Consider the following 27320-nt stretch of genomic DNA (forward strand, 5'->3'; position numbering starts at 1 on the left):
CCAGTCCAAGTTTTGGAGGAAAGGATCACCAGTTTGCTGGTGCAATGCAGCTCTGCTTCTCCATAACATGTGACTCAGGAGAGGCTGTGAATGACCTAGAGTCTAGACCAGGCATCCCAAAACTTTGGCCCTCCAGATGTTTTGGACTACAATTCCCATCTTCCTCAACCACTGGTCCTGTTAGCTAGGGATCATGGGAGTTGTAGGCCAAAACATCTGGAGGGCCACAGTTTGGGGATGCCTGGTCTAGACTGTTTTCTGGAAGCAGTACTGGAGTGGATGAGGCTCAAAATGATGAGTCTGAGCCCTGGAAAGACAGAGGCACCATGGGTGAAAAGTGGTTCCCATATCTAGGAGAGAGGCCAGCTGCCTGTTTTGGATGGGACAGTAGTCCCTTGAAAGAACAGGCATGGAGTTTAGGGGTGCTACTGAATCTTTCTTTGTTGCTCCAGGCTCAGATAGCCTCAGTTGCCTGGAGGGCCTTTCACCAGCTATGACCATTCTTGGCCAGGGTTAGTTCAGTTGCAGTGATTTTTGCAACTGTGACTTCAAGTCTTGATTACGGCAATTAGCTCTATGTTGGGCTACCCTTTGAGGCACAAGCTGCTGCAAAATGCTGCAGCAAGATAGTTAATTGGGATAGGCTATTGCCAGCACACAACTCCAATGCTCAAAAGCTTGCACCTGCTGCCCATAAGGTACTGAGTCAGGTTCAATGTTCTTGTATTAATTCACCCTTAACAACTTAGGTCCAGGAAGAGACCACCTAATCCCTTATATCCCTGCTCAATCACTGAGATATTTGTGAAAGTCACTGTTAGTTACTTTCATAGCACAGATCCACAAGGAGCTGTGTGCTTAATATTGTGGGCTGAATTTTGTAGAACTCCCCTGCAGTTGAGGTTAGATAGGCTCCCTGTTGAACTTCTGGCACTGAATGCACTTAAAAATAAAATCCATCAGGCTTTTAAACTGAATTCTGATTTTATAGCTTCAACTCATTTTTGCAGTATTGGGTCTTCTATCTACAGCTTAGAGATGATTGTGATTTAGTGGTATACAAACGGCTGAAATAAATAAAGGGGGAAATATAAGAAAGGAGAGAAATTGCCTATAAATAGCACTTGGACAGAAGATGGAGGACCTTAGACAGGTTAAAGTCTTCCCCACTTTGGTAAGATGTATTTCTGGTTAAATTGTGGTAGATTTACATCTATACATATAATTAGCATATGCAGATTTCAGACAGATCCATGTCCTCTTTCCTGCTGGTGCCTAAGTGCCCACTTGAACATCCTTTCAGCTGCTATGCAGATTCAAGGCTGGAGGCATGACCAGAAAGCCCCCAAAACTGGGAGGGAGATTTTCCCCAACCAACTTTACAGGGAAAGGCCCAACAAATTTCACCTCCATGTATACAGTGATATAAAAGTATTCTTAGGAGAGGATCTACACTCTTTTTTTTTTAAACATCCAAAGGTAGCTACCTCCAAAAGGAGACTTGCCCTCCTTCCTTCCATTGGAGAAGAGAACTCTTGGATCCAGCAAATTGGTGCTTAGTTATAGCGATACTTTATTCATTAAAGCAGGTATGAGGAACCTATGGATGTCTAGATGTTGCTGGATTACACCCCATCATCTCTGACCACTAGGCATGCTAGACAGGTTCCTCAGCCCTAGTTCAGTGCTTTATGGGGAAAATATGCTTTTAAAACCAATAATATTAACAACAGTGACATAAGCTGTCATATTGTCAAAATGAAACATTTAAGATATAAAATGAACCCCCCTCCCTTCATCAAGAAAAAAAACATGATGGGAACTTTCAAAAACTTTTTGGCTACAAAAAAAAGAGACTGTTTCACTGTACAATGAAAGCTTTATAATAGTGCTTTAAAACCTCTGTGACATAGACTGGAGGTAAAAGATCCATTACAAAGCTGCTGAAAGCTGAGGAATTATAATTTTGTTATCTGAAACTTCTAGCCCACAAGTTGATTCCCCCCCCCCCCGTTATTTTCTTTTAAATGGTCAGCAGAAGTAGCAGTGACTACAATGACAGTAGAAACATTTTCTTGATGTCATATTTTGACAAACCAAAAGTTGTTGAATGATAAGATGCTCATTAATATAATGCCCCAAATTAAACATTCCCACCCACCATAAATCTTTAACTTATAAAGTTCATGTTTTCAATGCAGCTTTGCTGACTTTTTCTTGCAATCTGTCGAGTGATGTAAACTTACATCAAGGTCTTGACTAGATTTTTTTATTATAATTATAATTATAATTATAATTATTTATAACCCAACTTTTCCCCTGACAGAATTCAAGGCAGCTTACAGATAACAGTAAAAATGCTAAAAACGTAGAAAATGCAATCATTGAAAACAATTAAAAGTTGATAGAATTAAAACTATATACATATATGAAATCTATTAAAACAATACCAATAATTACAATAAAAATAGCACGGAAACAGCTCTTTCATTAAAAGCGATCAGTTCCCAAAAGCCTGTTGGGACAAGAAAGTCTGTCGGTGGAAGAACAAGGAGGAAACCAGTCTAGTGTCTCTAGGGAGTTCCAAAATTTCAGAGCAGCCACTGAGAAGGCTCTCTTCCACATCCATATGCTCAGAAGGATACTATGGTTGATGGTATCGAAAGCCACCAAGATATAGCAGAACCAACAGTCACATGCTCCTCCCGTCCAATTCCAATTACATCAATTTAAACACAATGTCAAATGCAGTTTAAAGCAAAGTAGTCACAGAAATAAGGTGGGTTCTAAAAATATACAACTCTCTCTCTTCCCCTTTATCATTTGCATCTACTTATTCACTTGTGTTTCTTCTTTATTTGTATGACTGTAAAGGCCTGTAGGAGTATACTTTCTGAAGATGTTATTTTTGGATTAATATAGGAATAGGAATTTTAGCTATTAACAAAACCTTAAAACAACATAACTTAGTTTTAGTTTTACCAATTTCTGACAAAATTCAGAACGTGTATCTACACATCTGAGAGATTCCTTGTTTTATTTAACAGTCTGCATATTTACGAAGGTTAAGAAATGCTTCCTCTGCGCAGAGTCCCACTTAATTTCCTAGCTTACAAACATTAATTTCTACGTACTCTTTACTCTCTTGCCTGTGCCCCTCAAGGAAAGTCCCACTGGTTTCCAAAGCACAGGTCATTCTATGTTCCCAGTCATCGTATTTGAAATAATAAATCTTTTTCAGGCCTGAGAGAATGCCCAACTGAGCTGTCTGACTAGAGGGTCAAATGTCAGCCGTTAGGAGGTCATGCCCTGATGCAACTCAGGATTCTCATTTAAGAAGCTGATCACTGCTTTGCTGCTAGCTTACACTGCTGCCTATTTAGGCTCATTTCAGGGCTCTTATTTCAATCTCACCTAGAAAGAAAATAAGTGTGTCCCAGTGATTTACTCTTTCATTGACTTTTCACTACCGGGACACCTGTTATTTTCTCCAAACTTGCTTTTACTCATAATAACACAGCTATGTTGATCTTGCTACCCAAGGATACCAAAAGACAATTTAACAAACACCACTCTAAAAGGAGCCATGTTCCAATACTCTTAAATAAAATAAATCACCAACTTAACACCAGAGCAATTAAGACTTTGCATCTTCTCTCAGAACTGAATATGAAAACTTATTTGAAATATCACATTAAAGACATATTGCCATTTCTGAAAGGTAGAGCATCTGCTTTGAATGTAGAAGGTCTCAAGTTCTGTCCCCAGCATCTCAAGGTAGGACTGGGAATGTCTCCTGCCTGAAGAGCTGCTGCCAGTCAGTACCAAGCTAGCTGGACCAACCAACTGACATGGTATAAAGGAGCTTCCCATGTTCCAGATTTCTGTCTACTGGTTTTTGGCTTTCTCCGTGTTTATATATACACACACATGTGCACAGACTTGAGGAATATACTTTACAAATCTCTACCAGGCATCCCCAAACTTCGGCTCTCCCGATGTTTTGGACTACAATCCCCATCATCCCTGACCACTGGTCCTGTTAGCTAGGGATCATGGGAATTGTAGGCCAAAACATCTGGAGGGCTGCAGTTTGGGGATGCCTGAACTATACTATCAACACTTATTCCATAATAATTTGGTCAAAGGTACCCCAATATTGTTCCAGCTCCTCAACAATATCTAGTGGTACTTTTAAAAACAATTTTCATTGGTTTTTAAACAAATACAATAACCATTAAACACACATCCAGCAGTGCATCTAATGGTGTTTTATCCTTTGTTTCTAGACATACAATTGCACATTCAACATTCAAGCATATTATTTAATGTATCCTCTCCAATGAGAATACTGAGCAGTTGGTTTAACAAGGTCTTGATTTTGGCCATTAACATAGTTAAAGGGGCCTATGTGTCTTGGAAGGTGTATTATTTCTTATGTCTTTAATTGCCTTCCTTTGTCTGACGAGATCCTCAGACATTGCTGTATCCCAGATATTATTCCCCCATATATTCAGAGGTATTTCAATCTGCTTCTTTCATCACTGAGCTATCACTAATCATGCTGCAGTCAGTAAGATGCCTACTAGTTCTCTATGTAGCAGGGTGGAACCTACGTCTATGTCCAAAGATAGTCGGGCTAAGGCAGGATTTGGAGAAAGAGGTTGGCCTGCAATTGCAGACATAATGGAGAATACTCTATTCCAACAGTTTTTAACATGGGGGCATTCCCACCAAACCCAAATAAATGAACCAAGCTTCCACAGCCCTTCCAACATAAAGGGGAAGGGCGGGGTTAATTTTTGCCAACTTGACTGTTGTCCAGTGCCAGTGGAGGATGACCTTGAGAAGGGCTTCCTGTTGCAATGTTGCTGTTTTCTTCCCTGCTCCTGCCTATCATCATTGGCTGCTGCTGGTGATGGAGGAAAATGCAATTTATCACAACAGCAGGAGGTAGGTTCTGTTAGATATTGTGAAGGAGGTAACTAGATGCACAACTATTATTTGCAATGGCAGCTGAATGTTTAGTGCAGTGTCTACTTTGGACCCTAGAGCCATGCAATACTGGTAATTCTCTTTTCATTCCTAGAATGCCACTACTTATTCTTAAGACAGGGGTAGCCAACATGGTACCCTCCAGGTGTTGCTAGGCTACAACTCCCATCATTCCTACTAATTGGCCATGAGGCGGATGGGAGCTGTGATCCAGCAACCTCTGGTGGGCACTATGTCGGCTACCCTTGATTTAAGGGCACAGAATTATCAGCTAAAATCAGAATATTCTAATAGCTAACTTCATTTCAACCCAGCAGTGGTGCTTTTATTCTTCAGCACAATAGATTGTTCCAGATGACGTCGTCCAACAAATAAGCAGTGTGCTACTGCAGTGAGAAGCTTGCTTTGTTAAGTACAATGGCTTACACATAGTAAATTTAGATTTTAAAATGAAGAAATCAACCAACCAAGTCTTTCCAACTGCTGAAAATGCAGTCAAAGCTACCTGTGAATAAGCACCAGATATTAGCCAAGTAATGAATAGAGTGCTTTTAGTAGTAATTTGTACCAAACAGCAACACTTAAATGTTATGAGAAAGAATGACAAAAAGTAGGATAAATGACTCTTTGCGGATCAGAGATCCGAGGAGCATTTTGCTGAAAGACAGCTGTAACAGCCCAGTCTGAGTAGCAACGTAAGTAAACAAAATAAAACTGCTTCCCAGAGTGGCTATGCTTTGCCAAAGAAAGCAGTCAGGTAAGAGCTATAAACAGCTGAGAGACATGTAAACATTACACTCTAATTTGTTTTGAACACAGGAGAAAGTAAAATGATTTACAAAGATCCTTCCAATTCATGCTATGCACACATTGTGTCTGTTTCAAATCTACTTAAGACCAAACGTCAGAGAACTGACATTGCCTCAACATTATTTATAGGTTAAAAAATTAATGCAAGAGCAATTTCCTATGTAAAGTGCTAGGAAGTCTTTATTTCTTTTCTTGAAAAGACTACTATGTTCTTGCTAATTTTATTCACTATAAGCTTTTGTTTCATCGCGAGAGATATTGTAGTGTCAGTATACGGAGTAGTGTCAGTATACGGACATTTAGGAAGGTGGCAATAAAGATCTTTTTCTCTGCTACAAATAATGAAGTTCTTTAGGATTTACCGTTATAAAAGTTTCCTTTGTTCACTTCAGTCTTCTGCAAAAGAAATAATATACTCTCTGAAGGACTGCTCAAGTAAGACATATTCTATTTTTGTGTAATGTGTAATTGTTCAATAATTGTAACAGTAACAAACAAGCAACCATAACATAATAAACTAGAATGGTTTGAATTTCAAGAAAGGTACCTTTATTAGTTTGTGGTAGTGAAAAAAGAGTCTTATGGTAAAGACCAACAAATTTGTTAAGGGATAAGCTTTCATGGACCACAGTCCACTTCATCAGATGATATACACGCTGCACATAGGCACACTCTTAGGGAAATAGTGTCTCTATAATTTCAGCCACTGCCACCTCCTCCCAAATTTCCTTGACTATGGGATTTCTTACAAGTAGGGAAGTCTCTGGCCTCTTTAGCATGTGGCCCTCAGAACATTGCTCAGAAGGGAATGTGGCCCTTGGGCTTAAAATCTTTCTCCACCCCTACTGTAAACTAGCAACAGAACTTCTGCTGGATCATTTCCATTTTATTGGAGAAATTCCCATTGGTTTCAACACATTTGGCTTCTGCAAAATATATTGATGACCTGGTAGTTAAGGGGTTCAAGCCATTTGGAATACAGAATTAGACTTTTTTCTCTCTTTTTTGGTAAATTACAATCACTAAACATCCTCTAACTATTGCTATTTAAATCAAATGGCTGGAACCCTAATGTGAAATAACAGCACCCCAAATGCTATTTTAATTGATGAAATTATTTCTAATGTAGAAATAAAGAAACCCTTCACTTCAAGTATTGCATACTTTTGTTTCAATATTTCCCACTGTTACAAAGCTGAATAGAGAGCTCATTGTGTGCGCTATTCTGCCATGCCAATCCACCCCCTAAACCCAATTTATACAATAAGCCCCAAAGGCTGCTACTAATAGCAGCCTATGTTGACAGGTTCAATTTTTTGAAAGGAGGAGGGAATTGATATGGTTCCACAAGAGTGAGCTGTCTTTCAAATGTCTATTATATAGCAATATCCATCTGCAGAAAGGTTTTGGAATTAACAGCTTTGGTCTCCTACATTTCTGTCCATCATGTGAAGCTATAGATAATGAACAGGCTATTCCACATTTGCCACGAGAAACAAATGTGCAGAGCAAAGATAGAGCAATATGGAAACCTGAACTTAATTTATTTTAAGAACAGCAACATTCAGAATACTCTTAATTTATTTTAAGAACAGCAATATCCCCAGCGTTCTGCTACTTTAGAACCTGGTTATATTTTAACTTAATAGGGACCCAGGTGGCGCTGTGGTTAAACCACTGAGCCTAGGGCTTGCTGATCAGAAGGTCGGCGGTTCGAATCCCTGTGACGGGGTGAGCTCCTGTTGCTTGGTCCCAGCTCCTGCCAACCTAGCAGTTCGAAAGCACGTCAAAATGCAAGTAGATAAATAGGAACCGCTACAGCGGGAAGGTAAACGGCGTTTCCATGTGCTGCTCTGGTTCGCCAGAAGCAGCTTTGTCATGCTGGCCACATGACCTGGAAGCTGTCTTCGGACAAACGCCGGCTCCCTCGGCCAATAATGCGAGATGAGCGCGCAACCCCAGAGTCGGTCACGACTGGACCTAATGGTCAGGGGTCCCTTTATATTTTAACTTAATAAAGGAGGGATAAAAATATTATTCATATTGCTTCCAGCCTGCCTAGTCTTACAAAGCCCTTGCACTAAGTTTTACAAATCTATAACACCATATTGAAAGTGTGTCTGTCATGCTATGCAGATGCAGGGGAAAGTGTCCTGGGGAGAGCTTATCATCATGAAGATGAAAGAGAGCTCCCAGGCCTTTCAGAATGAGACTTACTGGAACTCAGCATAAAGACAGATGCTGCCTTTTTAATGGCAATTATTACAATACTCTGGCACAGCATTAAATCCATTTCTGATCATTTTTATCTCTTAGGAATTGCATTAATCAATGTCGCCTCCCCCCCCTCTTTATATAAAATTGTATTTTTTCAGTACCTTCCAGATTGGTGTGGATTCAGTGAAGGGAGAAGTTTTTGTTTTTTAACTTAAGAAGAATTTCAGAAGTCAATCATTAGAAGCGTCATGACAAGTATTGTAGCATTCACATCATAGTAACACTTTGATAAAACAGCATATGTGCGAATCAGACCTCAACATGAGGGTAATCCCAGTAGCATGTACAAATCTTAGTCAAATGAGGACTGGAGACAGGACGGGCTCAATACATTTTGCTGCTTGAAGCAAAACAGAAAGTGTTGCATCCTGCCACTGCCCCCTCCACCACTGCTCCTTCCTCCTCTTTTGCCGCTGCCTGAAGTGACTGGAGGCAGCCCAGGAAAGCCCCAACATACTGAAGGCAGGAAGGGAGAAAAAAAGGATGCTGGAGAAGAGCAGGTGGCGGCAGCAGCAAAGTAGTCTGCCTGACAGCTTGGCCTTCATCATGAAACATTCCTGTAAAATAAAAGGGATGCCTGTGATATCTCTGATATAAACAAGTTCGTCTACTTCACCTGCTGCTGATGTGGATGGCTGTGTTGGATTTTCACTTTCATCATCGGTGCTTCCATCATAATCTTCTGTTTCAACTTTACTTTCAGATGTAGACATGGTGTCCCTGTAAAAACACAAAGGCATTTCCTTCTCTTTAAAATATATTTTTAACCAATAGATATGATATCATCATCTGCATATGCAGTGCAGATGAACAGGTATTTGTTTGAATTGCATTAACTGGATAAGAGATATAAATAGAGACCATTATTTGTGGTGTGACACCCCTTTTTGCTTTGATTCAGATTTGTCATGGCCAATGGCTGGTGCAATAAATTTATTTGGATTGGATTGGATTGGATTGGATTATGAAAGTTTTAGACAAATCTGACCAAACTCAGGTTCTCTAACCATTTTTCTTTGAAAAAAATAATTGATTCATCAGCTTAGAGAACATTTATGGTTGTTACGTGTGTGTTTTTTTAAAAAATGTTCCTTGTCAAAAGTATAATAAATGAAGTAAGTGTGGTGAAGATTTCACAAAAGTCCTTTCAGTTGGCAGTTTTCAACGTTTTCATGACCTTAGTCCTAACCTCCAACGAAACCCATTTCCTCCCCAATATATACGTTTTTAGTCATTATCTGCTGTCTTTCTCATTCTCTCTTTTCATTTTCATTTTCTCCTTTCCCTAACTTTCCCCCACTTTCTCTCTGTGTTTCTCTATTAAAAAAGCAAATCCTTAAAAGATGGTGCTGCTGCTGGTGTGACCCACTTTAGGTCAGGGCACAACCCAGCTGTGGGTCCTGACCCAGACGTTGAAGGTCAATGTTACTATCATATGTCTAAAGGCTACTTCACATATGATAGTTATAACAGGTTCTCATTAAAAAGTTTAGTACGTAATGTGTGATGTTGCTAAAACAAAGAGGGGGAAAAAGGACAGAAAGGAAAGATAAAATGAATTCTAAGACTGGCTGACCTGATCCACACCTCCTCGACTAATTCCGGGAATTTCAATATGAACCTATTTGATCTTCACCTTCCGGATTCAATCACAGATTGGAAACTAAGCTTTCAGATTTTGCTCTCCTCTAAATTTTTCAGTGTATTTTTCCGTTCAAAAAAGTACCATCAAATGCATTATTTTAGGATAAAATACATAAAAAAATAAATCTATGTGTACTGTGAGAAAAAATATATTTAGAAATTTGGATTGTGTGGGGAAATACATACAAACATATTTAGAATCTTAGTGCTTTACAAATAATGCAGATAAATATCAAAATGAGATGAAATGAATGTGTTGTGAATGAACAGATGGAAAAGTACAAAGAGAAGAAATATACTGATTTGTCCACCCCTAGTTACATGATTTCTTCTCCCCTCCCCTATGAAGCCACAGTAAGGTCCTGAACACATTTCCAGGAAAATACTATGCATAATAGTAAAAACAAGGTACATGCAAAATTTGCGATGTGTGCCTGTTTCTGTTGCATTTTTTGAAACAAGCCAGAGTAATAGGGTATTTTATTTTACAGTGGTACCTCCACTTACAAATGCCTCGATTCCAAAGGTTTCGACTTCCGAAGTCCGCTAACCCGGAAGTATTTTCGCCGCGCGCACAGTCTGCGCATGCGCAAAATGGACGCTTCGACTTCCGAAATTTTCAACTTCCGAAGAGCGCCGCGGAACGGATCACCTTCGTAAGTCGAGGTACCACTGTACACCTAAAATTATTCAAGCTTGATGTTTTCAAGGTCATCTGCTATTAGAGATGGTGATACAGCTTCAAATCCTACTAATACATTCTTCTACAGTCCCAATTAGCTTCCTCAGTGGAAACAAAGCCCCACTCTTAGTGGGGGAAATAGCTACCAATAGCTCCTTTCGTCAAGTTCAGATTATTGTTAACGAGCTCTAATACTTTACTGCATTTACATGGAATAAACTTTTGCTAACCCTGATCAACCTCTGTCCTAGCTATGTCTTAGCCATTCCATCATCACAAATATTTTCAAGGAAAGCCCAGTCTGCATATCAGGTATCTCATTAGCTAACACTTTTATCCTTCTTTTAAAGCCAGGATTAAGAAAAGACGGGCAGGCATGCCTGTGATATACAAAATGTTTGACAGTTTCAAATGAAGATTCAGATTTATTACTTTGCTTCTAGATGGCATTAATGAGACTGAATTGCAGAACTGCTAGAGGTGCCTGCACTTCAGAGCTCAACAAAGTAATTTTTGCTGTAAGATCATTCTGCTAAAGCTTAGATGAGTCAACCAAACAGAACCACATTTATTTTAAGCATGATGCTTAGTAGCACAAAGAAAGTAATAAAGAGTACCTTGCTTGTGTTGTTTCCAAGACAGCTTCTTCAGCTTCTTTCAAACTTTTCTGTAAGCTTCTTATCTTAGCTTTCTTTTCATTGAGGACCAAGACAAATCTTTTATAAAGTTCCATCTCTAGTTCTTCTTTAGCTTCAACACATTTTTGTAACCTTAAAAACAAATGTACATTTCCGTACTGTCAGCTTTATACACTTCAACACTTTCTCCCCAAAACTTAGTGAGAATATGCAAGAACATATGTTTCAAAGAGGCATTATCCTTATTAAATCTCCAACAAGAAGTAGTGTTAGACAGTCCTTTTCTATACAAACGTAAGGTAAAGGTAAAGGGACCCCTGACCATTAGGTCCAGTCGTGACAGACTCTGGGGTTGCGCGCTCATCTCGCATTATTGGCCGAGGGAGCCGGCATATAGCTTCCAGGTCATGTGGCCAGCATGACAAAGCTGCTTCTGGCAATCCAGAGCAGCACATGGAAACGCCGTTTATCTTCCCGCTGTAGCGGTTCCTATTTATCTACTTGCATTTTGACGTGCTTTCGAACTGCTAGGTTGGCAGGAGCTGGGACCAAGCAACGGGAGCTCACCCCGTCACAGGGATTCGAACCGCCGACCTTCTGATCAGCAAGCCCTAGGCTCAGTGGTTTAACCACAGTGCCACCTGGGTCCATTTCTATACAAACGTGGTGGAGTCTAATAGATTCTAAACATGATTTTCTGTTGTATAAGTCTTAGTTAAGATCCATTGATACCACTGCTTACAGAAGTCAAGACACTGTCCCACTGTCTAGGTAGTATAGGAACAAAAGTCTGACTGTATGGAAAAACAAAAAAAATCAGAAGAAAATATTATTTTGAATTATATACCTATCATATTGTCATATTGTCCAGTTGACAACTGGACAATGAAAATTGATTCTATGTGCCCTAACTATGGCCAAAAGACGGTACTGATGAATTGGAAGGGGGGGATTATGGTTCCCTTTAACCAATGGATTGAAATCATTACAGCACTTACAACATATGAACAGATTGCTTTTAGATGCAGACTTTGTTTGGATAAATATACTGTTATTTGGAATGAGTTTATACAGAGTATAGCAGGTTAATAATAATCATATAAGTATTAGCATAGATAAGCTTCATATATAAAACCATATATTGTATTATGTTTTTTTTCTCTCTCTTATCCTTTTCACTTTATTTTTATAACTGAAAAACTTTAAAATATTAATAAAAATACAAATGTACATTTCATGTTTATGATAAAAAGTAAGAGAGGTCTCTAAATTGTCTTAGATGCTTACATCAACAGCATGAGGCATGGCAGCAGGCTTCCAAGTTTACCCAAGTGGAGAAACCAGCTCCAAAAATGGAATATGTTGTCATACTGGATTGCGGCTATTGGGTGAAATTCAATGTTACTCTGAGTAGGCCCACTGATTTCACCTATTGTATATAAATTTAAATTTTAAAATTCAGGGGTTTTGTGCACATTAAACCATAAAGGCCCAAGATATTAAGCTGATGTTTCAGAATGTATTAGGCTCTTTAGGTCATTAGCCCAGTTTAAAATATTAGCAAATATAGATTGTACCGCTTTACAGATTAAATTCCATAATGGGAAAATAATCTTATGAACTATTAACACTGTCTGCCTTGGTGTGTTCAACAGCTGATAAATAATTCATCTAATTTAAATGCAAATGCAAATGGGTGTGTATTATTAGCATGTAGATCAGCTCAATAACTCTTAAAAGAAAGATCATATGTACTAATCAACTATAAATCAAACCTCACACTCTTTAGCAGGGGTGGGGAAATTGAACAGAAACAGTAAAATGTGAAGATTAATAGTAAAAGGAGCATCCTTACACATTTCATTGGGGAAGCAAATTTTAAAAAAATGTTTCAGAAAATAAGGACAAACTGATAATTGGAGATTTTTTCCTATTCTGTAGCAGCAAGGTTCAGAAAGTTCAGTCTTCTTTATATATCAGTCATAGGACCTTATCATTTGCAGAAAATACTTCTACAACTGCTTTCAGTAAGAAACAAAATCCCTACAAATTTCTGAATTATAGCTATCTGGAGGATAAACCAAAGCTCGGCAGATGGAAGTCTGCTTTTATTATTGCTAAAAGCAACAGATTTAAATTAACACCAGCAGATTCCTGGTTTAGCATGGAGTAGTGGCATGCAAGGAATATGAAAGTCACAAAAACCAGGCAGCTTCTTTTTCATTGAAGAACAAGCTCTACCATCTTAGAAGACAACCAAAAACTTGTATCTAGTACAAGGTGGGGTTTTTACATTTCCAAATTTAAGTTCGATGTGTTACTTTCATCCTTGTTGCCTTATGTCCTCATTTTATCTGTATTGCTCCCCTTTTTTTCTAGATTACATTCCAGTCTGGCTTCAGGCTTCCTCATGGCACTGAAACTGGCTTGGTCACCCTTGTTGATGACATTAATTGGGAGAGAGATGGGGCAGTGCAACACTGCACTCTCTCCTCGATCTCTCAAAACTGTTAACCACAGTAGCCTTCTGGAACGTCTCAGGGGGTTGGGGGCCACTGTACTTCTACTATAGTTTCCTTCATCATCAGGAGATTCAGAGTGAAGTATCATCTATATGCAAATTACACCACCTCTATCTGTACCGCGACGTCTGAATTGGGAAATCTGGGGCTCCCGCTATCACTCTGTGGGTGGATACTGGACTTTCTTTCAGATCGCTCCCAGAGGGTCCGGTTGGGCCCTTATATGTCTAACATGCTTAGGACTAACACAGGAACACCACAAGGATGTGTGCTTAGTCCGCTCCTTTATACTCTTTATACCTATGATTGTGTCGCTGCCCACCCTAGAAATAGGGTTGTCAAATTTGCAGATGACACAACTGTGATCGGGCTCATCTCTGATAAGGAGGGTGAAACGGACTATAGAGATGAGGTGGAGTGGCTGACAGAGTGGTGCAGAGTTAACAACTTGCTCATAAATACAAAGAAAACAAAGGAGCTTGTGGTGGACTTTAGGAGACAGAAGAACAAGGTCCAGCCACTTTTGATTGACGGAATTTGTGTGGAGAGGGTAACAACATTTAGATTTCTAGGCATTGAGTTACAGGAGGATCTGTCCTGGAGTGTTAACACAAAGAGGCTTGTGAAGAAGGCGCAGCAGAGACTGTATTTTTTGAGAATTTTAAGGAAAAACCATCTTCCACAAAAGCTGCTGCTTGCCTTCTATCACTGTGCCATACAGAGCATGCTCACGTATGGTTTATGTGTGTGGTACGGAAGCTGTACTTCTCAGGATAGAGCAGGGCTGTGTGGAATTATTAAAACAGCAGAGAGCATTATTGGCTGCTCACTCACCACCTTAGAACAAATCTACACCACCAGGTGCCATAGAAAAGCACTAGACATATCAAGAGATCCAACGCACCCTGGTCACCATTTCTTTGAGCTCCTGCCATCGGGACGGAGATATAGAACAATGCAGGCAAGAACGAGCCGTGTCAGGAACAGTTTCTTCTCTAGAGCGATTTTGGCCTTAAATGGAAAGACTGGACTTTGAAGTCATCTTATTTTACTTGTTATTTTGTATTATATTTACTGTTTTTAATTAGGTTTTGTAATTTTGGATTATGCGGAATGCTTTATCTGAGTGGATGTAGCAACCAAGTAATTTCGTTGTTCCTGCAAGGGGACAATGACAATAAAGATATCTTATCTTACCATCTGAATCAGGAGAGGCAGTTGAGCTATTAGGCCAGTGGTTGGAGGCAGTGATAAGATGAAAGTGGCCCAATAAACTGAAGTTGGAAGGGACCTCGGAGTCATCTAATCCAACCCCCTGGAATGCAGGAATCAACTAACACATCCATGACATATGGCCATCCAACCGCTGATTAAAAACCTCCAGGAGAGTCTACAGTACAACCTCACGAGGAAGTCTGTTCCACTGCCGAACAGCTCTTACTGTGACAAAAATTCTTTGTGATGTTTAGTCGGAATCTCCTTTCTTGTAACTTGAAGACATTGGTTCGTGTCCTACCCTCTGGAGCAGGAGAAAACAAGCTTGCTCCATCTTCCAGTTGACAGCCCTTAAGATTTTTTAAGATGGCTATTTTAAGACCCTTTATCATCAAAATAACCATTATCCATCCTTACTTTAGAAGTACAGATTATTGTGGCTATTTCATTGATATGAGAATAAAAATCAAATCAAGAATATGCCATGCAGTTTATTTTCAACTTACTGCTCTTGCACATCATCCAGATCACTTTGAAGTCTTTCATTCTCTTTTTGCAGATGCTCATTTTTTGAATGTAGTCCTTTTATGCAGTCTAGGCAATAGCTAATCAGCTCACTAATGACTTCAGCTGGACCTGAGACTTTCTGTAACATCAGCGATCCGAGTCTAAACTAGGACAAAAAGAAACAATGAGTTACTTAGCTAGATAAGGTCAGGATACTCATTTTCAATCAGGCATCTTCAATGGTCACTCTACAAACACTTTCCTGTTACAAATGACAACAGCAAGAAGATAGAGCTTGTATACTGGTGAAAGCTTTTCCTTCCTAGGACTTGCTCTGAAAGGTCTCTACTGATATTTGAAAATGGACATTAGAGCAGGGATTAGTTTCATTTCAACTGTAAATGGAACTCCAATAAAACACAGATTGTGTGCTGCCTTCTGAAATATAAGCAAAGTGCCATAAAATATTAAAGATAGGGCTTTATTGCATCTGTATAGGATAAAGCTATACCTCTCAAATCTGTCTTTGCCAACATAGTGGTCTAATACAAGCCACAAGAAATTGCACGTGCATTCAGATCTTGCTAACTGATAAAGTCATTGGGAAACTCAGAAATTATTAATAAATCAATTTATCAATCCAAAGAGCTTGGGAAAATAGGCATTGAGTTTTTTTTACATTTTATCAAGAGTTAAGGTAATCCACTAGCGAAGATGACAATGAGGCCAAACTTAGATTCACAAAAATTTTAGGAGCATGCATACCCCTGCGTACCCCCAGAAAAAAGCACTGCCTTTAGCTAATTTAAGTTCCTACATCACTTTTTCTGTCATGGGTATTTGCCGCAGATAACTGTACCAACAATGATCATTGTCAAAAATTCTCATTTTTAATTACTGACCAGCAAGCAGCCCTGCACATGCCCCTAAATTTGTTTGGTGGGTTTCCCTAATCATCTGCAGCAGATTTGGGGATGGCACAGGGCACACACAGGGAGAGGAGAGGCAGGGAAGTCCCATAATGCAAGCAGAAGTCATTCTACTCATGTAAGGTGTGGTTAAATACCACCCATAACAAACAAAGGCAGGCCCCATGCTAGTATAGAAGACCACACTGTTGCATCCAAGGTTTCGAATAGCTGTAAATAGCTTTCAGAAGATCAACAAACCTAATTATAAGGTGAAGCTATTGCAAATATGTCTAAGTAATACATAACACAGGGGTGAGCAAACTTTTTCAGCAGGGGGCCGGCCCACTGTCCCTCAGACCTTGTGGGGGGCCGGACTATATTTTGGGGGGAAATATGAAGAAATTCCTATGCCCCACAAATAACCCAGAAATGCATTTTCAATAAAAGGACACATTCTACTCATGTAAAAACATGCTGATTCCCGGACCGTCCACGGGCTGGATTTAGAAGGCGATTGGACCGCATCCGGCCCCCGGGCCTTAGTTTGGGAATCCCTGAACAGGTGGAGACTATGCTTTGACTTTCTAGCTTCAGAATTACTGAAAGGCCAGGTTTAACAGAGAAAAAAAATCTATACAACATGTTAAAGGTAAAGGAACCCCTGACCATTAGGTCCAGTCATGACCGACTCTGGGGTTGCAGCGCTCATCTCGTGTTATTGGCCAAGGGAGCTGGTGTACAGCTTCCAGGTCATGTGGCCAGCATGACAAGCCGCTTCTGGCGAACCAGAGCAGTGCACGGAAACACTGTTTACCTTCCCACTGGAGCAGTACCTATTTATCTACTTGCACTTTGACATGCTTTCGAACTGCTAGGTTGGCAGGAGCAGGGACCGAGCAATGGGAGCTCACCCCATTGTGGGGATTCAAACCGCCGACCTTCTGATCGGCAAGCCCTAGGCTCAGTGGTTTAACCCACAGCGCCAGCCGCATCCTGCTAATATTAACTGGGGAAGGAAAGGAAGGAGTTGGGACATCAGAAAAAAAAAAATTGTGAACCACCTACTGGTGAACCACCTACCTACAACATGTAGGTGGTTCATGAATTTATTTTTTTCTGATGTCCCAACTCCTCCCTTTCCTTCCCTATTTCATATTTTCCCCCAAGACAAATTTCACTAATTTCTGCACATTGCTGAAATCTCTACAGATCAATTCATATCTTCCTACTGCCTCTAGCTGTTTGCAGCTATCTGATTTTGTACCATGTGCAAATGTAATTGCTTTGTTTCCCACTTCTCTTTTTAGTGTACTAACAAAACATTTAACAAGAACCCAACACCAGGATTTTGCCGGTCCAGTATATATATTCCACTGACATTTCTAAGTGGACCCACTGGGGAAATGATGTCTCAATCTGAAGTTCCCCACCTTTTTAAAAAAATAATAATGATACATGTTAAAATATGAGAAACACTGCACACACCTTTGTAATTCAAGAAATCTCTTTAATAAAAATATTTTAAAAAAAATACCCATTACATAACAGAGACAGAGCAAAGCAAGTAAGAGCAGAATCCTATATAGTACTCTTGTCTAATCAGAAGAAAACGCTATAGAATTCAATTAGGCTTACTCATATGTAAGCAGCTATAGGATTATAGTTAATTGGGCATGCACCTATATAGCTTGTTTGGAATTGCCTCTCTGCCTGGATTTTTAAAACCCTGTATCTTTTGCCTAGCCAATCAACGACTTCATTGAGCACTGATGCTCTTTGGGCGAAACTGATATGAAGCTTCTCCTGATAACATTTACCTTTTCCAAATACTAACTTTTCCAATTGCTACAATTGCAAAGATATTTGGTTGAGAAAATTCAGCAAATTACAAATCAGTCCTACACCACAGGGTGTTGGGTTTTGTAGGCTTTTCTTTCTTTTGCTTTGATGTTGGTTTATTCAGAGTGAGCAATTGTATCATACAATATAAAATACTAGATCTCTATACCAAATTGTTTCCAGGCTCTATCCGCTGCATGACATAGGAAGGAAAAGAATGGAGCAAAACAGGAAAAAGAGGGTGGAGGGTATATTGGGGTTTTTAAAAAAATATAAAAACAACATTTTTATTGGTTTTTAAACAAATACAAATAAAATAATCATTAAGCACTTATCCAGCAGTACATCTAATGGTGCCTGTTTTATCCATTCCCTCTAGACATACACTTACACATTCAACATTCAAACATATCACTTAATGTAACCTCTCCACTGAGAATACTGAGTGGTTGATATAAAAAGGCCTTGATTTTGGGCACATTGTTTTGATCCATCCCATTATCAAACCCTCATCTAAGAAAGTCCCCTTTCCCAATAAGACAACCTTCCCACCAGTCCCCAAGAAGTCTTCTGTACCTTTAATAGCTTCACAGAGAGCATAAAATTCCATGGAGTTCAGTTTCTGCCATAATTAAGATGCCAGGAAGAGGAAGACCTCACCTGCAATATTCTGCATTCTACATAAATTACACAGAGACAATAAACCAGCTCCAACCACCCCAAATATTTCATATTCAGCAGCTTATTAAATATAGTTTTCTTCATAATGAGCCAACTGTTGCTTTTATTTACGGGGAAAAGCTCAACTACTCTTCACTGGGGATGTCAGAGAATTCGAAGGAAAAACGGGAATGGGAGCAGAATTTGTTAAAGTTCTCTTATTGGGGGGGGGGGGGGTTGTAGACCAGCAAGAGCGTACTGCCAGTGGCAGGGCTGCATGTGCCAGGACAGGGCAAGTCTGGGGGCCAATTGGGTTAGAAGCAGCAGTAGTGTCCCACAGGTAGATTCACACTTCCAGGACATGACCATTGCCGCCCCGGAGCTTACCTGATCTCGCCACTGTCTTGCTCCTCCCATCCTACACCACTGGAAGAAGAAAGGGGGATTCATGCTCTATCTCCCCCCCCCCCACGTGAGCTGCTGCTGCTACTGTATCATGCGGAGAAAACCATTTCATAACATTCTTTATTTAAAAAAATAGGAAAATATATCAGAAATGTTTGCGTACATAATCCTGCCTCAACGAGCACTCTTTCTTAAAAATCACAATATATTTATACCCCACTTTTCTATGTAAAACATTGAATGCAACTGATACATTTCAAATAACAAAATGCCACATCAATGCAACAAGTTACGAGGCAAGAAACTTAAACAATAAAAGCATTATATCGTGTTTTTAAAATCACTTTCCAAGTGTTCCTGTTTGAAATTTACACAATGAAAAACTTGTTTTCACAAAACATCCATCTGGAAAACATTATGCCATTTGATTTCCTAAGTTAATCAGTCAGTGGTCCTGATACGTGTTTTTTTAAGCTGTGCCATCACCATCTCCAGGGATAATGTTCAACAGCAACCATGTCATTGCTGGGTGCGGCAAAGAACCCGTGTTATTACGCAACACACTCACAAAAAATATAAAAGCTAAACTAGCCTTTAGTCTGAAAATTCTGGAAAGAAAGTAAAAAAGTCTAAAAACTTCAGTCACAGTATTCTAGGAGTCGCATCAGCAAAAGCTGAGCTGGGTTATAAGGGGTTTGTTTTAAGACAGAGCATTGATGTTTGTGTGGTTTCCTCATTTTCTCTTTCATAGGAAAGCTAGTTGGTTTGCATTTAAGGAGGGGATCTGTGTTCTGAACATGGAGCGGGTTGTGGTGGAAGTAAGTCTATCAGCAGCTGGACATGCCTACTCTATGAATGGCCATCTGAACAGAGGCTGCATATGCACAGAATGTATTCATGTTGGCTTCCTAGAGCAATTGTTCAGAAATTACAATGAATGCGCATGGAAAGGATGGGCCATATATCTCTCCCCACACAACCCCAGCATTTGTTCATCATCCCCCTCACACAAAGTTCTCTAGGCTGCTTACAATGAAAGCAGTGTAAATATGTAATAAAGCATAAAATCAAAACCAAAGAGGTACAACAAAAACAGTACACACAACATTCCCAATATTACCAGAGGGCCTTCTTGGTAGTGGCTCCTGCCCTGTGGAACGCCCTCCCTTCAGATGTCAAGGAAATAAACAACTATTTGACTTTTAGAAGACATCTGAAGGCAGCTGTGTTTAGGAAAGTTTTTAATGTTTGATGTTTTATCGTGTTTTTAATATTCTGTTGGGAGCCACCACTGGGGAAACCCAGCCAGATGGGCAGGGTATAAATATTGCTGCTGATGTTGTTGTTGTTGTTGTTGTTGTTGTTGTTGTTGTTGTTGTTGTTGTTATAGCAAAAAAGAGGCTCAAGCTACATAAGTTGTTTAGAAGGTTAATAGCTGGGTGATATTTAGCAAAGGATTCAGGGGCCCCAAGCATGTGTACTGTTTGAGCATATAGGGGCATCTGTATGTGATATCTCCTCCTCCACTGGAAGATCTGTAGTGGTGTTTGTGTGTGTGAGAGAGAGAGAGAGGGGAGAGAGAGAGAGAGAGAGAGAGAGAGAGAGAGAGAGAGAGAGAGAGAGAGAGAGAGAGAGAGAGCGCCCTGTGTTATCTGGGTTCCTGTTTGCAAGGTGCACTCTAACTGTATTCAGCCAAATGCCCAGGAAGGTCAGCGATGGAGGGAACAGGGCTGGCTGGCATGCACAACCCATGGACAGAATTGAAGCAGGGGCGTAAGAAGGGGAGGTGCGGGCCACCCCAGGTGTCATCCCTGTGGGGGTGACAAAATGGCATATCGTGGGGTGGCTCAGGGCCCTGTGCTGCCCAAAATGGCAATGGCTTGCGTCCACCAGGAAGACTCCGTGGGCAGCTTGCGGCGGTGCCCCCCTGGGCAGATCGCCATGGTGCCACCCTGGGTGATCCCCTGTGTGTGGATCGCTCCACCCCCACTGCTCCGGGTGCCAGAGCAGCTAGCTACGCCCCTGAATTGAAGAATACCCAAGTAGAATTTCAGAAGAAGCATCCGGCTTGTATGAGCAGACACAAAGATGGGTCCAGATTTAAGTAGGAAGTAAGCAGGAAGACAGACAAAAGCAAGGCAAGCTGGTGAGTTACCAGCCCTGGGAGGGCAAGGGAAACCCTCTGCAACACACCTCACCACATGCCCAGAAATGACGACTCTGGTTTGCTGCAAATTGCTACAGCAAGAGGCAAGCTGTTAATGTTTATTATACTCGCATGGGAGTGTGTGCAAGCCTCTCTCACACCCCTAAATTAGCCCCTTAGGTGAAGTGGAAGACTCTTGTGTTGAAGAAAGAACAGACTGCAAGGCCAGCTAGCTTCCATATATCAGAATGGAAACAAACCATTTTACCTTTTGCCTAAGGCAGCCTCAGGCAGTCAACCCTAGCCTTATAACAGGTGTAACAAACCAGTTTTCACACTGGCCTCTCAAGGTTGCCAAATAATAAGCAGTCAATTAACAGCATCAGACCATCAACGGTCGCAACCAGTATGTGAGCTATATAAATATAGATTTGTGCTTGCAATATGCTGTCGAAGCACACAAAGTTGGCAAAAGTAATAATTAAGACTTCTAGCACTTTTAAGAAAAGCAACAGCACACCAACATATGATGTAGTAGCAGCTACATAAATAGGAGCATGTTAAAACTACATCTCAATTGGCCATATTTATAAAAAGGCAAAGCCAGACTGATTTTTTTAAAAGCCTTAATAAAACACAACTGAAACGTCTAGCATAATAAATGTCAGGTATGCAGAGAACATGTCTTGGGAACTACTTCCCTTTCAGGTGTTGACCTTTTCATTTGAGAAGTAATGGAAACTATATAAAGTACCTCTTAAACATACCACTGAAATTAATACGGCAGTGGTGTGCAGTAATTTAAACCCAACTCCTTTTGAATATACAGTAATCAGAAAGTGAAAATCTCAACCATTGTGGAGGCTTTTACATTTTTGTGTTTTGGTTCCTAGCGTGGAAAGTCAATGTATACCCCCGTGAATATGAATAAGCATGAGATAATGCCTAGACTGAGGCAAAATATACATGTTTCTAAATTGAGTACTACAAACAATTTTCCAGTATGAGTAATAACATTATGTTCATTTCAAATAACTATAGCCTGTTTTCTTGGTGCTTTTTACTGGGCTCCTCCAGGAAGAAAGGCAGGATATAAATTGAATTGTTAATGGTAATAATACTAATAATATTTTACAAAATCCTACTGAAGTTCCAAACTGCATCCAGCTAGAATTGTCTAGTAAATTATGTATTAGTAAGTACTAACTTCTCCAAAGACTTTAGCCTTAGAGTCTTAGCCTTCAGGATTATTAGTATTATTAATAACTTATTATTATTAAATTTTTATCTTATTTTTATACATTTTTTTAAAAAATATATTGACAAAGTAATAAATAAGAATAAAAATGTGCACCCCACCACTGAGACCATTCCATTGTAACTATCCAACCTCCCAAAATTTCAACACCTCTTGTGATTGTTTGACCCCTGTCCATTTTAATAGTACAAATTCTACAAATGCCCTCCATATCTCCTCAGAATCATTTATCCTGCATATTCCCCATCTTACCTTAATGGCACATTCAGTATTATTTTAAGGCTTTTGAATCATCACTTTCTATATTAATATATTGGGAAGTTCACGTGTAAACATTTCAATAATATGGTGGGAAGATTAGGAGAGATTGTACGTTATTGATAGAGACTCCTTATCCTTGCAGAAAAAATATTTCTGCAACCCCAAAGGCTAGCTGGCACTAAGGATTGCAGATGGACATTGCCCTCATACTGGTAGGAAATATCATGGTGAGTGGACAGTAAGAGGAAGTTTTACAGTTTCTATCGCCTTTCAACAAATCTAAAGGCAAATATTTTCTACTGGTCAGTTTTGTGGGAGAAGGCTATTTCAGACGAGAAGGAGGAAAATGAAAGAACATAGGAAACTGGAAGGCAGTTTTTGGAATACATAAGGAAAACATTGCCGTAGATTGGTTAACATGCAATATTTTCTTCTAGCCTACAAAGCAAAACTAATTCAACAGGCAATATTAGGATTGTGTCATAAAATTCTCTTGAGTAAAACTGGGAGATACTTCACAGTGAAACAAGAGGAAATTCTGGCAACTATGAAAACAACATTTCTATCAAAACCAATTGGATAGTGCTAGCTGTGCAAGAGGTCAGCAACAGTTTTCCTTACTGAAACAAATATCCTCGACTAAAGATAAACTTGAATGCAATAAGATTGTGTACCCTTCTCTATAGTCGATTACAAGACCACTTTGCCACTGTAAAACACAAGTTTTCAGATTCTTTGTTTTGAAGGGGAGAAACAGTCCCTGAACCCACATGTAACATACATGCTTAATATAATAGCCAATTCTTAGGTTTTCTTAATGCACCAGTTGTGTCTTCCATTCATTACTTCTCTCAACCTCTCTCTATTTGCTCATCAGCCTCTATACAGCACGTGTGCTAGCTACCAGTGCTAATAGGAATTTTAGTCCAAAAGATCTGAAGGATGCCAGCTTGGAGAAGACTGTCTTATGCTAAATAAGAGTAGCATGTCCAGTATAAGAGGGCTGCACTCTAACTTGACTGGAAAAAAACCAAATTTATTTACTTAAATAAAAATTGGAAGGGTGATAAATTACCAAATTAACATGTAAGCATTTCTTACTATGTAATGAAAATGTACAAGTGTCATCATGCAACAGTTTGCTTGGCCGCAGATGGGTGGCGCTGCAAACTACAGTGGAATAAGAGGAAGTGAATGAGTGGCCCAGGCAACCTGCAGCAGGACAACCTGCTCTGCTGGCTCTCTTGGTTCAGAGAACTTTTGGCGCTCTAGACATTGTCTAATCAGTCCCAGCCAGCATGGCCAATGGTCAGGAATGAAGGAAGCTAAAGTCCAAAACATCAGGTTGAGGAAGGCTATGCTAACATCACATATAAACATCCCTTCTGGATGGTCGCAGGTTCCTTCTACCTGACTGATGTGCCATCACTGCACTGTAGAGCAGGAGTGGGGAAATACATAATGCCATGTCATGTTTCTCTCACTAAAAGTTACAGGGAGACAACAGGGGAGATTACAGCACACAATGCTGTTTTCAGTGACAAGTCCATGAATGGCATCACATGCTTCCCTTTCCTGAAACACAGGGTTTGAACAAAGAGTGTCATGCAGAATGATCAACAGCAGTTCATGCAGTAAAAAAGGAGTTTCGCTGGATGTCTCGCCTCCAAGACTCTGATCCCATTTAGCTTTCAAGATCAGAATATGCAGTCACAGTCTGGCAGGATATAATGTGCTAGTAAGCCAGCGTTATCACTGTTTCCAGAGACGTTGCTGTTCAATTTCAGTGAAGTACACGGTGGTATTTTGTGGTAACTATGCAAATAATGACCCTGCTGCCCAGTACCTAGCCATTAATGGTCATTAAAAACAAAGATCTAATTCAACCTTAGTACAATATCGGCCACCACACAGACAAGAAGTATGAATTTCAGCTGAAAAAAGTTTGAAAGCATTTTGAATCAGTACGATTTCAGAGGGGGTATATATGTTTACAATGCCTGGCCATTAAGCAGCAGTTACAGAAAATCTGCCATGTGAAGGACTTCAATTATATTTGTGTGTGCAAGTTGAATTACAACAGCTGTGCCAAGGTTAACAAAGGTGGTACCCAAGGGAGAGTCATTTCATTGATTTATTTATTAGGGGCTTAACCTGAAATGTATGTTGTATACAAAGTACACATTTGAGAAAAACCGTGTCCAAACTTTTAGTGTTTTACTCAGATCATTTTTTACAGGAAACATTACTTTTTCTTTCAGCTACATACAGCAAAAGTTAGAAAATAATCATTTTAAGTTACTTAACTCAAGCCGTATTTTGGATTGGCGTACCCTGGTTACTATATACAGAGCACAAGAAGACAGAATGATCATTTCTGCAGCTGCACTCTGAGTTACAAACAGCTTGATAGAATCAAGAACGCATCTTCTGTACACATTTCCTCCAAGGTGGCAAAGTTTTCTATACTTCTTTAGCAAATGGAGTATCAGTTTGGGAAATATGCCTTTTCTGAAATGAGGCCGCAGAAAATCCTGTTGCACGGTTATTTGCAAGGAAGCTCCACTGAACTCAGAAGCATTTACTTCTGAACAAACACCCATGTGTTTGAGCGAACACCTCATGTAAATGCTCCCTTCCTAAAAAATGCTTTTAGTGCAAACAATGGTCATGAAAAATCAGGAACATCCAAAGCACAAAGTTGAAGACTGAACACCAATTTCCCCTTCCCCTTGTCTCTGTTGCTGTTGGAGCCTTTAAGAACTGCACCAGAATATGAGAGAGTGGAGGAGCAGGAGAGAGCATCAGTTGAAATCTGTTTGCTATTTCCTGCTTGGGCTCTTTTTAGGAACTAGCTGCTAGTTAATATTATTTATTAATACTGTACCTGACTGCACTGGAAAGTTTTATCATACCGGACTCTGATTTATTATGTATATATTTTAAAAACTGATAAATAACATTGATTTAGATGTGTTTAAATGGTTGATATTTAATAATGAATTTAAAATGTCAGGCAGATTTGTATTATTTATATATAGCCTAGGAAGCAACAAGCAGCTCCTGATTTTACAATCCATACATGGGGAAAGAAATCTTAAATTGTGAGCGACCTTCTGGGAGCCAGTGCGGGTGGAGCCAATCACAAAAGTGGGCAGAGCAAAGGTTGTGACTCCTACCTTTGTGTGACATTTTACACTCCAGCCATGCAAAAAGCAGAGATTTCCACATGCCCAAATACATACACCTCTCTCCATCCTCCTTTCACGAAGGCAAAAGGCATTATCACAGTTACAGAACACATTCCAACCGATCAAAAGCATTCAAGAGGGTGGCCTCTGAGAGATGGTATAGCCTGGAGATAATCCCAAGGGCCAAACAGAAAGGACTGGAGGGCCACATTTGGGCCTTGGCTTCCCTGCGCCTGTCTTAGATGTACTACAATGACAGCCATTAAAATAAATTTAAACTCCTAAAATATTTGTACTGTTAAATTAGATAATTTAACTTGGACCTGGCTGCTTGCAAGGCACAAAAACAGTAGAACCAAGTTTCATTAAGGCTTAAGCAAATTGAAAGCTATGCAGCTGCCCTACATACCAAGGTCCTTGGTATCAAGGAGCCTGCTGTCTTAATACAATTCAATTCTTCCACATCTTGCATCATGTTTTCAGCAGCTACTCGCAGAGAACGTAACATCTGGCATACTGAAATGCGTTTTAAGACACACGTGAAACATGGTCTTCCCAACAGGACAAATGAATGAAGGAAACTTAAATTGCTTCCATCCCAGAAAGTTGATAATGGTATGTATGATATTAGGGAAGAGCAAAGCATTTTTTTCACATGCAAACAGTCCCAAACTATTCCTGGGTATTCCTTTAAACAAATGGAACGTGAGGAAACCCGATCATCCTAAATCCAAGTGGCAGCAACTGTGATTACTGCAGTGTCTGGAAGACATGCATTCACAAACACATCCACAATCACAGCATTGGCAGTACATCTGTGCCTTGCACCGTTACAACATGATTTTCCACTGCTTTCCCTCATGTCGGGGGGGGGAGCATTTGAAGCACAATCTTATTCAGAAGTAAGCCCCTTTGATTTCAATGGGGCTTACTTCCAGGTAAGTGGGTATAATTTTGTGACCTAGGTCAGTCAATATTTTAACTTACCTAATTATAACAATAGGCATTTAAATTGAAAATGGTAGAATTCCTTGGGGAATATTCATTCAGGTATATGAGCTTCAACAAGCACTAGAATGCACGTCATTAAAGTGAATTTTATTGGGCCAATTTAAGTTTGAAAGAGCTTTGCAAGATTGTTTTCTTGCTTTATAAAAGCCAAAGTCTAATCAGCACTAGTGAAAAAGTAAAAAGTGATGTGAAATGAGTAGGTCAATGATGCAAGCTTTTCCACTGCTCCTCTCCAGTCTGTGACTAACCTGGATAGGTCACACTATGATAGAATAAAACAATCCATACTCCAGCACTGCTACTGGCATCTCTTCAGTAGCAATATTCAACTCTCTTTCAAAGGTAAGG

General features: G+C 39.8%; 1 protein-coding gene across 15 annotated transcripts in view; it reads right to left on the reverse strand.

Moving 5' to 3' along the window:
- Positions 1–27320, reverse strand: part of XRCC4 (X-ray repair cross complementing 4) — a 113173-nt gene that overhangs the window by 52392 nt on the left and 33461 nt on the right. For 14 of the 15 annotated variants that reach the window (XR_015946187.1, XR_015946186.1, XR_015946184.1 and 11 more), the window contains 3 exons: positions 15290–15456; positions 11026–11178; positions 8699–8802 (listed from right to left, as the gene is read on the reverse strand). Coding sequence is in view for 7 of the 15 variants with exons in the window: in XM_088653023.1 (XP_088509149.1) it covers positions 8699–8802; positions 11026–11178; positions 15290–15456 (424 nt within the window). In the remaining 8 variants the exon portion in view is untranslated. The remainder of the gene's footprint in view (positions 1–8698; positions 8803–11025; positions 11179–15289; positions 15457–27320) is intronic. The other variant, XR_015946188.1, reaches the window with a different exon arrangement.

This window comes from Zootoca vivipara, chromosome 10 (genome assembly GCF_965207765.1).
Source record: "Zootoca vivipara chromosome 10, rZooViv2.hap1.1, whole genome shotgun sequence".
Lineage (NCBI taxonomy): Eukaryota > Metazoa > Chordata > Lepidosauria > Squamata > Lacertidae > Zootoca > Zootoca vivipara.